At 44.8% G+C, this 15,122-nt stretch overlaps 1 protein-coding gene across 1 annotated transcript in view; it reads right to left on the reverse strand.

The window, feature by feature from the left end:
- Window positions 1–336: 336 nt before the first annotated feature.
- The window catches only part of LOC135527467 (nuclear receptor subfamily 4 group A member 1-like), a 31,560-nt gene continuing 16,774 nt past the window's right edge, over window positions 337–15,122 (reverse strand). Inside the window, exons 2-8 of the mRNA XM_064955985.1 lie at window positions 6,384–6,607; window positions 2,409–3,202; window positions 1,937–2,066; window positions 1,668–1,831; window positions 1,312–1,514; window positions 885–1,063; window positions 337–593 (exon numbers count right to left, since the gene is read on the reverse strand). Of these exons, the coding sequence (XP_064812057.1) occupies window positions 337–593; window positions 885–1,063; window positions 1,312–1,514; window positions 1,668–1,831; window positions 1,937–2,066; window positions 2,409–3,202; window positions 6,384–6,607 (1,951 nt within the window). The remainder of the gene's footprint in view (window positions 594–884; window positions 1,064–1,311; window positions 1,515–1,667; window positions 1,832–1,936; window positions 2,067–2,408; window positions 3,203–6,383; window positions 6,608–15,122) is intronic.

Genomic DNA, 15,122 nt, shown 5'->3' on the forward strand with positions numbered 1-15,122 from the left:
GGCACACTAACAGTTAGTGCACACTCAAAGCCCTAAGTCTGAAATACTGCACTAAAACAAGGAAAACTATTTAAATTATAACACATTTTCATCACCGTACTACAGCCATTGCTAATGAACGAGAGAGGTCAATTTTTCCTAAAGTACGATAGTGCTTGAATAGCTTCATATCTTTTTAAGTCTTACAGTATAATTCAGTACTTTCATGTGAAATCTTTGGGAGCATAGTTTCCTTAATTTGTCCCTACTCAACACTGAGACCGCTTGATCATTTGACGTTCCTTTATCGTCGCTTTAGCAGCACAAGTGCACAGTCGGTATTGTCTTATCTCGCTCTCATAAAGGCAGAATGTCCATGGTCATTCTGTCAACTATGGGGGGTGGTGGGACCAAGTCCTCAAGCTTGAGATAGAAGATGCGTTGCAGGCCCTGGGTGCAGAGAGTCCGTAGCTCAGGCAGTTTTCCCAGAAGGCGGGACAGGTAGTTGGGCCCAGTGGAGTCGGGGGCACAGCTGGAGACATGATCTCTGAGACAGGTGATTAGCTGGCTCTGGAACTCCTCCACCCGCTTTGGATCCTTCAGGCCGTGGCGGTCTGTGGAGAATCAGGAGACAGAAATGGCACGAGTGTGTGACCAGGTAAATCAGAGTGAACATCAAAAAGAGAGGTCATTTTTAACATTATTCTATAACACAATAACATTATGTAGGCCTATGAGTCAAGATTCATGCATATTCAGCTTGTTCAGGCAGCTCAGGTTAGGGTGAGCATAAAGCTTGACTGCAGGCTCTATGTTGCAACCTCATACTGTACTGGTTTATGGTGTCATATCTCTAGCACAGCCTGGCAGGCTGATGTGTAAGCATAGGTGGGTTGAGCTCTCACCAGTGATTATGACCAGAGTTGTGAGGCAGGAGAAGGATGACACGTCCAGGTTCATGCGGTGGAGGCTCTGGGAGAAGTCCATGATGGAGTCTATCCAGTCACCGAAACCCCGTATACACTGCATCCGGTGAAGCACCATGCCATTGCAGAAAATCAGCTTGTCCGTCTCAGGGTTGGACCTTGGGAAGAGAATATAATAGGGATGATTAACTTTTTGGGTGGGGGGGGGTCCATGTTTGTTATAGCAAAAATATCTGCACAATGTTAGTTGTGGGTGCAATCACCCCAGTCATATCCATAATGTATGTACTGAATAATCATAGCAATACAGCGAGTAATGTCAAAACAACAAAGCCATGGCTCTGATTATGCAAGCTGTTTTTTTTTTGTTTTTTTAACAGCGATAACATTTGGTTCTTCTTTTCACCTGTATGCTAGTCGCAAGATGAACAGTTCTAAGAAGGCTGACTCCAGTAGCAGCTCCTGGTCCTCGGAGCAGAAGGAGGTGAACCCAGGGATGCTCTCAGCCCACTTCCTGATCACTTCCATGGACTCCGTGAGGAGGTTGTAGAACTGTTTGATGTCACAAGTGTCCTCTTTCTCTGACAGACTGGCCACAGTCTCCTGGTACTGAATTACAAAGGAAGGAAAGAAGTTAGTTCTGTTAGTTCCATTAGGGGAATGCCCTGCATTCTCATGGTTCTATTTAGTCCAACAGCGACCTAATAATCCCCAAAAACAATAATAGATAGACCACAATGGAGAATTTTCAGTTGTCCTTACCTTGGAGTAGTCCAGTTTCTCAACACCAGAGTTTGATTCAATGTATTCTCTCACAAGAGAGGCAATGATGTCGACTCGAGACACAGCAGACGATAGGCACTGGACTGCTTTTGGTTTGGAGGGCAGGCGACCTCTTCGACCTTTTAAGCTATCTGTTCTCACAACTTCGAGAGAGAGAGAAATTGATAATGTCTTGAGCCACTGAGAACTGAGAAAGAACAGTGGTTATGGTGAGAGATGTGGTAGTAAAATTAATCTGAAGGGCTCACCTTCTTTCACCATGCCTACTGCCAGGCACTTCTGGAAACGACAGAATTGACAGCGGTTCCGTCGCCGCTTGTCAACTGGACAGTCCTTGTTGGCAAGGCACACGTATTTAGATTTTTTCTGTACAGTACGCTGCAAAGCACACAGGAAAGAAGCTTAGCTATGGTAGCTCAGTCTCTATACCAGTCCAGCAATGGCGATGCATGTATAAAATGTGTTTTGCATTGAATAAAAATGTATTAGACACAGTGCTTGACTTGGGTAGGAGCTCACCGGAGCTGAGTACCGACACCAGCATTTGTCTACTGCTACTCTTTTAGAATATAAGCTCAAAAGTATTGTGAAGCTCATGCACCTAAATATAAACAGTACCGGCACCCAAAATGAGTACCGGCACCTTTTTCAGTTCAAGTTAAGCAATGACACTCAGTTATGGAAAGAAATTGACTGAAGAGAAAGGAAAAATCTTCTCACCTTGAAAAAACCTTTGCAGCCCTCACAGGTGCGAACCCCATAGTGCTGGCAGGAGGCGTTGTCCCCACAAACAGCACAGTGACCCTCATTTTCAGTAGGGCTGTGCGGTTTCGCAGACATTCTCTCTTCAATGAGGCCTGAAACATCTAGGGTGCCTGGCTCCTGGGTTAGAGGGGAGAAGGACAGAGGGGAGGGGTGCTGATGGCCCAGAGAGAAGGGGTCTTGCTCAGCCAGCTGGGACTGGCCCAGAGGAGACAGATCCTCAACTGAGCCGGGACAGAAGGTGAAGAAAGAGGATGGCTGTGTTAATGCAGTCTTATCAGCCACCCAGCTGCCCGGGTTGGGAGAGTATGGACCGAAGGGCGAGTCCCAAACTGACGCAGGCTGGGTCTGGAAACCTGGAGTACAGGGAGACTGGGCTGACACAGGGCTGCCGAAAAAGTCAGAGCCACCAGAAGACAGGGCTTCGTCGAAGTAGCTCAGGGCCAAGGTGCCAGGGTAGCAGCCGTAAACCTGGAAGTCATCAATTTTGAAGGGCGGCTCAGGGTCCGAGGCGGTGGTAGGAGCTGTGGCAATCTGACAGGCATTAAAATCTCCAGCGTAAGTGCCCACCAGGGAGTTGATGCTAGTCAGAGAAGGGGCAGAGAGCTGGTCCGTATTACTACTCACATCCATAGCTAACCTGGAGGTAAGGTCCAGGTTCAGAGACTCTGAGTTGTAGAGGCTGTTCTCATAAGGCTGAGCTCCATGTGGGGGGACATTCATTTCTGTGGATTCAAGGTGCAGACAACTATCTGTGAGAAAATGGACTATGGCAATTTTACAGAGGGTCTGTGTGAGCTGACTTTAGGAGATCCTACAACCTTCTAGAAGCTAGTAATGAGTTTGGAGTGGACATCCTGTTCCCCTGGGTTGCCAATCCCTGAATAGCGAGGACTGTCAAATCTAGGTCATCGAAAGGCTTCACACACACACACGCACACAAACATCCACACACACACACACCCACACACACACACATCACATCTGCTGCTACCAGACTCTTATTATGATTGCTAAATACTGCACAATTTAAACACTTGCCCTCCAATCCCCCCTTCCCAAAAAAACGTGTAAATATTGGACTATAATTTGTGCCTTCCTGTATTAAACTTATGCTAACTGTTTTCAATTTTACTGAGCTATTTACTTTGTCGTATTCTTATCTTTTATTACATATTTCTTATTGTTGTTGCATTGTCGAGAAGGAACCTACAAGTAAACATTTAGTTGGACAGTGTTATACATACCACTAATAAAACTTGAAAAAGGCAGTCTGAGCCTCCCTGACTGCCCATAGATTCTTAGAAAGCATAGTTAAGTGTTTTCCTGAACTACATCTCCATTATCTGGAAATCCTTGAAGTTTAAAAACACACCAAACTACATGTCTGACACATCTGAAGGGGTTGGCTTTCAGAGCTGGGACTCAAATGAAGGAAGAGGAGTGTAGACCCCCTAATGAATGTAACAGACTGATTTGAATGTCTATCAGCACAACTAAAGTCGGGGAGACTCTGTATCCGTGTCCTTGTAGCCACACTAGTATGCTTTCATCTGACTGTTACATTGCTTTATAAATAGTGTAGCTGGCAGTACATTAGACTAGGACACAGAAGGTGCACAACAGAGGCACTATGTGGGAACACCTGTGGTACCTCATACTGGTCTTATCATGCAGCATTCTTATAACTGAATAACAGTATTAACATACTGTATGATTGTATAATGATCATTTCTTGTTATTTTTGACTTACCTTGCAGCAATTGACTGGCAAATATATTTTCTGACTAACTTTTATTTGCCCCCCCCCCCCCCTCCCCCCCATCAACTGTGGATGACATGCCCCCAGTTCTAAGGTATTTTGCATTTATGTATTTTTAGATGTATGCATCTCAGGACAAAATGGTTTTAATGTCAATAATAAAGTAAATAGCAAGGATGATTCATTACCTAAATAAATGTACTTAGAGAATGCACTGTAATATCATACTGAAAGCAATACCTGGAAGCTGGGAGCTTGCTTACATGTTTATATCTCAATAGTATTTTAAGCAATATCCATAGTTACCTTGCATCTGAAGTTGCTCTGCAGTTCTGTTATTGAGATCTTGGGAACACATTTATACAATCAATTTTATTTTGCCATTACGTCAGAGGGACGCCCCCTTTAATGGTGCATTCAAGACAACTGGGAACTCGGACGAATACGAGGTGAAATCATGACGTCAGTGATTTTTCGGACGGAAAGCCGGAGCTCTAGAAAGAGGCCCGAATTCCCGAGTTGGAATTCCTAGTTGGATGATTGTTCAAAACGATTTTTCCCAGTCGGAACTCGTTTCTTTCAGAGTTCACAGTTGTCTTGAACGCACTGAAGTCCCTGTTTTGAGCGCGGTGTAATTTCCCATACAAGCAATGCAGGGGCAAGGATCTGAAGCCAATCAGCTCGTATTCAGTCAGACACCCTTTCAAGTGACGCGCTTGCGGGATTCCATTGATGCAAACGTCCCCAGAGTCATATAATCCACATTTGATACAAACACAGTGAGACAGGAAAAAAATAATATATATATAAAAAAATACATAACTTTACGCAGAGCAAAACAAAACGGCAACTTTCGATGACTCAAACAACTTTCAGTCGCTCTTTGGGCAATTATAACAAACATAATCAGGCATGCTCGCTTAAACACAATGAGGAGGTCGCGACAAAACGAAAAATATTTATTGCATTTTTACCCAATGTTAAAGATAGGTGGTAAAATGGTGTTGATTCAGCCAATCAAAGATGATAGATTTGACAAATTGGCACCTTTATCACACCTGCTTACCTCAGCCTGGTTTAACTTAGTTGTACTGGCCTATATGTATGTTTGTCATGTTAGTATTTTCCTTTCCCATGACACATGTTTTGCTGCTACAGTGACTATTCTTGGCCATTACATGCTGATAAAAGTATATTATATTGTGTGTGTATATATACTGATCAAAAAAATAAAGGGAACACTAAAATAACACATCCTAGATCTGAATGAATGAAATATTCTTATTAAATACTTTTTTCTTTACATAGTTGAATGTGCTGACAACAAAATCACACAAAAATTATCTATGGAAATCAAATTTATCAACCCATGGAGGTCTGGATTTGGAGTCACACTCAAAATTAAAGTGGAAAACCATACTACAGGCTAATCCAACTTTGATGTAATGTCCTTAAAACAAGTCAAAATGAGGCTCAGTAGTGTGTGTGGCCTCCACGTGCCTGTATGACCTCCCTACAACGCCTGGGCATGCTCCTGATGAGGTGGCGGATGGTCTCCTGAGGGATCTCCTCAGGAGATCTAACTAAAGCATCCGCCAACTCCTGGACAGTCTGTGGTGCAACGTGGCGTTGGTGGATGCAGCGAGACATGATGTCCCAGATGTGCTCAATTGGATTCAGGTCTGGGGAACGGGCGGGCCAGTCCATAGCATCAATGCCTTCCTCTTGCAGGAACTGCTGACACACTCCAGCCACATGAGGTCTAGCATTGTCTTGCATTAGGAGGAACCCAGGGCCAACCGCACCAGCATATGGTCTCACAAGGGGTCTGAGGATCCTATCTCGGTACCTAATGGCAGTCAGGCTACCTCGGGCGAGCACATGGAGGGCTGTGTGGCCCCCCAAAGAAATGCCACCCCACACCATGACTGACCCACTGCCAAATCGGTCATGTTGGAGGATGTTGCAGGAAGCAGAACGTTCTCCACGGCGTCTCCAGACTCTGTCACGTCTGTCACATGTGCTCAGTGTGAACCTGCTTTAATCTGTGAAGAGCACAGGGCGCCAGTGTCGAATTTGCCAATCTTGGTGTTCTCTGGCAAATGAAAAACGTCCTGCATAGTGTTGGGCTGTATGCACAACCGCCACCTGTGGACGTCGGGCGCTCATACCACCCTCATGGAGTCTGTTTCTGACCATTTGAGCAGACACATGCACATTTGTGGCCTCCTGGAGGTCATTTTTCAGGGCTCTGGCAGTGATCCTCCTGCTCCTCCTTGCACAAAGGCGGAGGTAGCGGTCCTGCTGCTGGGTTGTTGCCCTCCTACTGCCTCCTCCACGTCTCCTGGTGTACTGGCTTGTCTCCTGGTAGTGCCTCCATGCTCTGGACACTACGCTGACAGACACAGCAAACCTTCTTGTCACAGCTCGCATTGATGTGCCATCCTGGATGAGCTGCACTACCTGAGCCACTTGTGTGGGTTGTAGACTCCGTCTCATGCCACCACTAGAGTGAAAGCACCGCCAGCATTCAAAAGTGACCAAAACATCAGCCAGGAAGCATAGGAACTGAGAAGTGGTCTGTGGTCACCACCTGCAGAACCAATCCTTTATTGGGGGTGTCTTGCTAATTACCTATAATTTCCACCTGTTGTCTATTCCATTTGCACAACAGCATGTGAAATTTATTGTCAATCAGTGTTGCTTCCGAAGTGGACAGTTTGATTTCACAGAAGTGTGATTGACTTGGAGTTACATTGTGTTGTTTAAGTGTTCTCTTTATTTTTTTGAGCAGTGTATATATACACAGTCATTCATAATGTCACATGTACCATATAGTTCATGTGCAGGAGAGGCAGTCAAAGAGGATGTGGTTACCTAAAACTTGTAATGGAGATGCAAATGTTTTATTTATTTATTTAACCTTTATTTAACTAGTCAAGTCAGTTAAGAACAAATTCTTATTTACAATGACAGCCTACCCCGGCCAAACCCAGACTACGCTGGGCCAATTGTGCGCCGCCCTATGGGACTCCCAATCACAGCCGGATGTGATGCAGCCTCCATGCAGGCAGACGGTATGTACATAGTATCTCAGTGTCAGTCTGGGGCCTAGTCCGACATTATGAACATACTGTAGTCTCGGTGATGGGCTCAAATCACACAATCCAGGCAGGCTGTTACTATCTCCTTTCCACGCCTGGAGTTCGAATTTCCTCATGTAGAGGCGTGGGGTAAATTGAGACATTTTTTACATTCAGCATCACTCTGTCCTGGGAAATATAGTATTCTTTCAAACAAAGATATCTACATATATTTCAGGATGTTGTGTATCCTTGGAAATAATCAGAATACATGTAAACATTACAGTTTTGAAAACATAGCTTGTCCAGACACTTATGACTGCTTAACACTGCACAATGTAAACACTTGCCCCCAATCCCCCCTTTCCCAAAACACATGCTTTTCTATATTATACTTATGCTAAATGTTTATTCTATTCTACTTAGCCATTTAGTGTTCTTATATTTTATTATTTATTATGTCTTGGCACAACTTACCCTGGGAATGGGCTAAGTTGAGCATAAGGACAGGGTAAATTGAGTTGCCTACAAATGTATGTACAGAATTAAATATGACCACTACCCTTTTATTTTTATTTTTTTATTTATTTCACCTTTATTTAACCAGGTAGGCTAGTTGAGAACAAGTTCTCAATTACAACTGCGACCTGGCCAAGATAAAGCATAGCAGTGTGAGCAGACAACAGAGTTACACATGGAGTAAACAATTAACAAGTCAATAACACAGTAGAAAAAAAGGGGAGTCTATATACAATGTGTGCAAAAGGCATGAGGAGGTAGGCGAATAATTACAATATTGCAGAATTAACACTGGATTGATAAATGATCATGTACAGGTAGAGATATTGGTGTGCAAAAGAGCAGAAAAGTAAATAAATAAAAACTGTGGGGATGAGGTAGGTGAAAATGGGTGGGCTATTTACCAATAGATTATGTACAGCTGCAGCGATCGGTTAGCTGCTCAGATAGCTGATTGAAGTTGGTGAGGGAGATAAAGGTCTCCAACTTCAGCGATTTTTGCAATTCGTTCCAGTCACAGGCAGCAGAGTACTGGAACGAAAGGCGTCCGAATGAGGTGTTGGCTTTAGGGATGATCAGTGAGATACACCTGCTGGAGCGCGTGCTACGGATGGGTGTTGCCATCGTGACCAGTGAACTAAGATAAGGCGGAGCTTTACCTAGCATGGCCTTGTAGACGACCTGGAGCCAGTGGGTCTTGCGACGAATATGTAGCGAGGGCCAGCCGACTAGAGCATACAAGTCACAGTGGTGGGTAGTATTGTCAGGATTTGGCCAGGGTTGTTCCGGGTTTTGGTCACTAGATGCCCCCATTGTGCTTTTTGACCTTATGTTTTTTCCCTTGTTCCCCATTATTATTTGCACCTGTGCCTCGTTTCCCCTGATTGTATTTAAACCCTTAGTTTCCCTCAGTTCTGTGCTCTGTGTTTGTATGTTAGCACCCAGCCCTAGTGTTCTGTGTATTCTTGTCGATTCCGGTGGATGCTCTTGTGGAATTCTGTTTTTGTTTTTGAGTATCTCTTGAGGCTTTTTTGTGCTATTCCTACCACCTTTTGGATTTGCCATTTTTGTATTTAAGGACTTCTCCTTTTTACTTTATTAAATACACCGTCTTAAGTACTGCTGTGTCTGCCTCATCTTCTGGGTTCTGCTGACTATTCGTGGCTCAGTTGGTTAAGTGACTGTTTCTCACTCTGGAGACCCAGGTTCGTAACCGGGTCCTGACAAGTATAAGGTACTTTAGTGACAAAACGGATGGCACTGTGATAAACTGCATCCAGTTTGCTGAGAAGAGTGTTGGAAGCAATTTTGTAGATGACATCGCCGAAGTCGAGGATCGGTAGGATAGTCAGTTTTACTAGGGTAAGCTTGGCAGCGTGAGTGAAGGAGGCTTTGTTACGGAATAGAAAGCCGACTCTTGATTTGATTTTCGATTGGAGATGTTTGATATGGGTCTGGAAGGAGAGTTTGCAGTCTAGCCAGACACCTAGGTACTTATAGGTGTCCACATATTCAAGGTCGGAACCATCCAGTGTGGTGATGCTAGTCGGGCATGCGGGTGCAGGCGGCGATCGGTTGAAAAGCATGCATTTGGTTTTACTAGCGTTTAAGAGCAGTTGGAGGCCACGGAAGGAGTGTTGTATGGCATTGAAGCTCGTTTGGAGGTTAGATAGCACAGTGTCCAATGACGGGCCGAAAGTATATAGAATGGTGTCGTCTGCGTAGAGGTGGATCAGGGAATCGCCCGCAGCAAGAGCAACATCATTGATATATACAGAGAAAAGAGTCGGCCCGAGAATTGAACCCTGTGGCACCCCCATAGAGACTGCCAGAGGACCGGACAGCATGCCCTCCGATTTGACACACTGAACTCTGTCTGCAAAGTAATTGGTGAACCAGGCAAGGCAGTCATCCGAAAAACCAAGGCTTCTGAGTCTGCCGATAAGAATATGGTGATTGACAGAGTCGAAAGCCTTGGCAAGGTCGATGAAGACGGCTGCACAGTACTGTCTTTTATCGATGGCGGTTATGATGTCGTTTAGTACCTTGAGTGTGGCTGAGGTGCACCCGTGACCGGCTCGGAAACCAGATTGCATAGCGGAGAAGGTACGGTGGGATTCGAGATGGTCAGTGACCTGTTTGTTGACTTGGCTTTCGAAGACCTTAGATAGGCAAGGCAGAATGGATATAGGTCTGTAACAGTTTGGGTCCAGGGTGTCTCCCCCTTTGAAGAGGGGGATGACTGCGGCAGCTTTCCAATCCTTGGGGATCTCAGACGATATGAAAGAGAGGTTGAACAGGCTGGTAATAGAGGTTGCGACAATGGCGTCGGATAGTTTCAGAAATAGAGGGTCCAGATTGTCAAGCCCAGCTGATTTATACGGGTCCAGGTTTTGCAGCTCTTTCAGAACATCTGCTATCTGGATTTGGGTAAAGGAGAACCTGGAGAGGCTTGGGCGAGGAGCTGCGGGGGGGCCGGAGCTGTTGGTCGAGGTTGGAGTAGCCAGGCGGAAGGCATGGCCAGCCGTTGAGAAATGCTTGTTGAAGTTTTCAATAATCATGGATTTGTCGGTGGTGACCGTGTTCCCTAGCCTCAGTGCAGTGGGCAGCTGGGAGGAGGTGCTCTTGTTCTCCATGGACTTCTCAGTGTCCCAAAACTTTTTGGAGTTGGAGCTACAGGATGCAAACTTCTGCCTGAAGAAGCTGGCCTTAGCTTTCCTGACTGACTGCGTGTATTGGTTCCTGACTTCCCTGAACAGTTGCATATCGCGGGGACTGTTCGATGCTATTGCAGTCCGCCACAGGATGTTTTTGTGCTGGTCGAGGGCAGTCAGGTCTGGAGTGAACCAAGGGCTGTATCTGTTCTTAGTTCTGCATTTTTTGAACGTAGCATGCTTATCTAAGATGGTGAGGAAGTTACTCTTAAAGAATGACCAGGCATCCTCAACTGACGGGATGAGGTCAATGTCCTTCCAGGGTACCCGGGCCAGGTCGATTAGAAAGGCCTGCTCACAGAAGTGTTTTAGGGAGCGTTTGACAGTGCTGAGGGGTGGTCATTTGACTGCGGCACCGTAGCGGATACAGGCAATGAGGCAGTGGTCGCTGAGTTCCTGATTGAAGACAGCGGAGGTGTATTTGGAGGGCCAGTTGGTCAGGATGACGTCTATGAGGGTGCCCTTGCTTACAGAGTTAGGGTTGTACCTGGTGGGTTCCTTGATGATTTGTGTGAGATTGAGGGCATCTAGCTTAGATTGTAGGACTGCCGGGGTGTTAAGCATATCCCAGTTTAGGTCACCTAACAGAACAAACTCTGAAGCTAAATGGGTGGCAATCAATTCACAAATGGTGTCCAGGGCACAGCTGGGAGCTGAGGGGGGTCGGTAGCAGGCGGCAACAGTGAGCGACTTATTTCTGGAGAGAGTAATTTTCAGAATTAGTAGTTCGAACTGTTTGGGTATGGACCTGGAAAGTATGACATTACTTTGCAGGCTATCTCTGCAGTAGACTGCAACTCCTCCCCCTTTGGCAGCTCTATCTTGACGGAAGATGTTATAGTTGGGTATGGAAATCTCTGAATTTTTGGTGGCCTTCCTGAGCCAGGATTCAGACACGGCAAGGACATCAGGGTTAGCAGAGTGTGCTAAAGCAGTGAGTAAAACAAACTTAGGGAGAAGGCTTCTGATGTTGACATGCATGAAACCAAGGCTTTTTCGATCACAGAAGTCAACAAATGAGGGTGCCTGGGGACATGCAGGGCCTGGGTTTACCTCCACATCACCCGCGGAACAGAGAAGGAGTAGTATGAGGGTGCGGCTAAAGGCTATCAAAACTGGTCGCCTAGAGCGTTGGGGACAGAGAATAAGAGGAGCAGATATCTGGGCATGGTAGAATATATTCAGGGCATAATGCGCAGACAGGGGTATGGTGGGGTGCTGGTACGGCGGAGGTAAGCCCAGGCACTGGGTGATGATGAGAGAGGTTTTATCTCTGGACATGCTGGTTGTAATGGGTGAGGTCACCGCATATGTGGGAGGTGGGACAAAGGAGGTATCAGGGGTATGAGGAGTGGGACAAGGGGCTCCATTGTGAACTAAAACAATGATAACTAACCTGAGCAACAGTATACAAGGCATATTGACAATTGAGAGAGACATACAGCGAGGCATACAGTAATCACAGGTGTTGAACTGGGAAAGCTAGCTAAAACAGTGGGTGAAACAACAGCTAATCAGCTAGCATAACAACAGCAGGTAAAATGGCATTGACTAGGCAACGGGACCGACAGATAAAACAAACAAGCAGAATGGAGTACCGTGATTAATGGACAGTCCAGCGTGCATCAGCTATGTAGCCAAGTGATCAGAGTCCATGGGGCAGGGGGGCTGGACTGGCGAGTGTTATCCAGGTTAAAAAACTAACAATGACTAAATAGCTTGTAGCTGGTTAGCTTCTGGAGGTTCTTGAGTGTGTTCTAAAAATTAAAAATAATAGCGATTCCGTATCACATTGGTTGAGGCAGGTTTCCGGAAGGTATAAAAAAATAAAATAAAACAAATTTAAATTAAAAATCGGGAAGAGATAGAAAGTACATATGGGCCACTGCGTGTTTAAAACCATGCCTGTCTTTACTTCCCAAACACAATTCAACACAATCACTTTTTTGTCTTTTAATAATTTAAAAGATTTAATACAGGCTTAACACCTAACAAATACTTTTAATATCGGCCAGGCCGTGGTGTTAGCTCATTTCCCAGCGATAATGACTAGCGTTATGCCTGGGAAGAAAACACTTCAATTTGCTCAACCTCAAGGAAAACATTTTGACTACATTAGCCCACACAGCTACAAGGATGCACTTTCGGTGGCAGGTAACCTAGCAGTTAAGGGAGTTAGGCCAGTAACCAAAAGGTCGCTGGTTTGAATTCCCGAGCCATGAAGGTAGAAAAATCTGCAATTCTGCCCTTGAGCAAGGCAGTTAACCCCCAACAACTGGTCCCCAGGCGTCGATGACGTGGCCGTTGATTAAGGCAGCCCCCTGCACATCTCTGATTCAGAGGGGTTGGGTTAAATACAGAAGACATTTTGGTTGAATGCATTCACTTGTGCAATTGACTTGGTATGCCCTTTTCCTTTCCTTCTAGGTTCAGAACCTCGCATCGAAGCTTATAGAGACCCCATCTGATGTATAGAACAATCTTAAAATGATCTACTTTGGTTTCGATACAAGCATCATGAAACCTCTTAACACAATTCAATCATTTGACTTGGTGAAAATCATTTTTTTGGGACGTAACTTGGTTACCACTTTTTCCATGTGGTTTCTTAATTTCATGAAGTCTGTGAAGGATGACCTCTTCCTAAATATTTGGTAAAAGGATTAATTTTGTGTATGGCTTCCTAGAAACAAGGGGTGGCTCAACTAACCCTTTTGCTCAATTTACCCCACTCTTCCCTACAGTTTAGCTTCCTGCCACATCCTGCACTGCACACTCATATTGTGCTGGTTGCCTGTGAATAGCATCCATAACTCCATGACCACTCTGGAGTACTCAAAACTATTCATCTGTAAATGAGCTGAGTGTAGTGGAACACACAAACAATTCAGTTGCTTACTCAATCGGCATTGAGCCATCAAAATAACACACAATTAGCCTGACAAGCTGAAGACCTGGTCTCTAGCCTAGGCGGCAAATTGTAGCTCCATTATTTACGGACTGACTAGCCTAATTATAAAATGAACTCTCAAACAGATAACCAATGGGAACTAATGCAATGGTAGGGGTAGCATGTGGGCTACCTAAAACCCTGACACGTGACACATTCCTGTCTAAATATCAAGGCCATTACTCTGAAGGAAGCCAGACCCAGTCTCACTGAGGAGACCCATGCTGCCTGCATGTGATGACTGAACCAGGCTTTATTCCAGTTAGGCCTTACTGTGTTCTGATTCTTCCTCTGTAGTTAAATGTGCCAAGAGAAAAAAAGAAACCTCGTTACTTGTCTGACCGAACAACAGGGTAGTGTCTCCAGTGACATAGGCTATACTTGGTATATGGTAACATCAGTGGAATCCCTGTTTGTAATATCACCTTGGGTCTGGGAGGGTTGAGGGAAGAATGCAAAAGTGCCTCCTTGTCAAATGACTTTTTGTCTTACGACATCTGTTAAATGAATATTAACACAGCAGAGATCACAACCAGGAAAAGGTACAGAAATAGCTTTGCTTCCAAGAATTCTTGTCGTCATTCATATGGCATGAATAAGTGCTTTCGTGAAAGGACACAAGCATGCTTTCTAGAGCTCCTGCATTCGTCATCAATGTCCTTATCAGGTTCCACTATCTGTTACTCAAATGAAAAAAAAGAATCACAAGTAAATACATGAAGCGTTTTAAATTTAGACAACTGGAATTATTTTACAACCTATGATCCTTCACAGCTGAGCACAAGCCGGCCCCGCTGTTGAACTCAATTCCCTCGTTACCGTCTGCAGACCCCATGCCCCCGCCATGTATGCATGAACCCGGGTGATCCCTTGAGACAAACCTGGACATTTACCAAGATTTCATCACAACTCCACCGCTTAATTCTAAGGCCATCGCACTACGTACCAGGAGGAGACATGCCCATAAAATAACAACAGCAGTAGGCCTAGACATTGAACCATCATCTTTTGAGCACAAGCCATTTTTCACTCATTTGTAATGCGACCAATGTCATGCACTCAATGTAATAATAATTTCATTCACACTTCAATGAGTCCACTGGACAATATTTCTATAATGATGCCCACACACACTAAAGCACTTTGCATCTAGCTGTGGATAATATGTAGGCTATCTTTGTCTACACATGAATCAATGACACAAAGGTTTAATTTAATGCATATGATTTGACATGACCTTATGACTTGACCATTCTAATTTAGCTAGCTAGTTGAGTTGTGTGATTTGTATTAACTAGTTGGCTACTTGGGAATGGGCTGTTGAAATGACTAAATTAAAAGTGCAATAACATATAAGCCTTGTTCGATCTTCATCTGTAGCCTTTCATGTCCAAGCTCAGTAGATGCCAACTCAACCCCATTAGAAACGAATGGGCTGTAGAAGTCATCTGCCCCTCCAGTTCAGCAGAGAACAGTGGTATCACATCAAGGCTTTCCCGTTATGCTGAGGCTAGCACCAAAGATGTTTATAGCTTAACCAAGATAGACCACTGCCTGTCGTTTGCAATGGGAACTAATGAGTCATCGTGGGATAAACAAGCAAGGAGGTGGGCAGAGTCAAGCACCAGCTATAGAGATCGTATA

Source organism: Oncorhynchus masou, chromosome 33 (genome assembly GCF_036934945.1).
Source record: "Oncorhynchus masou masou isolate Uvic2021 chromosome 33, UVic_Omas_1.1, whole genome shotgun sequence".
In the NCBI taxonomy this organism is placed as follows: Eukaryota; Metazoa; Chordata; class Actinopteri; order Salmoniformes; family Salmonidae; genus Oncorhynchus; species Oncorhynchus masou.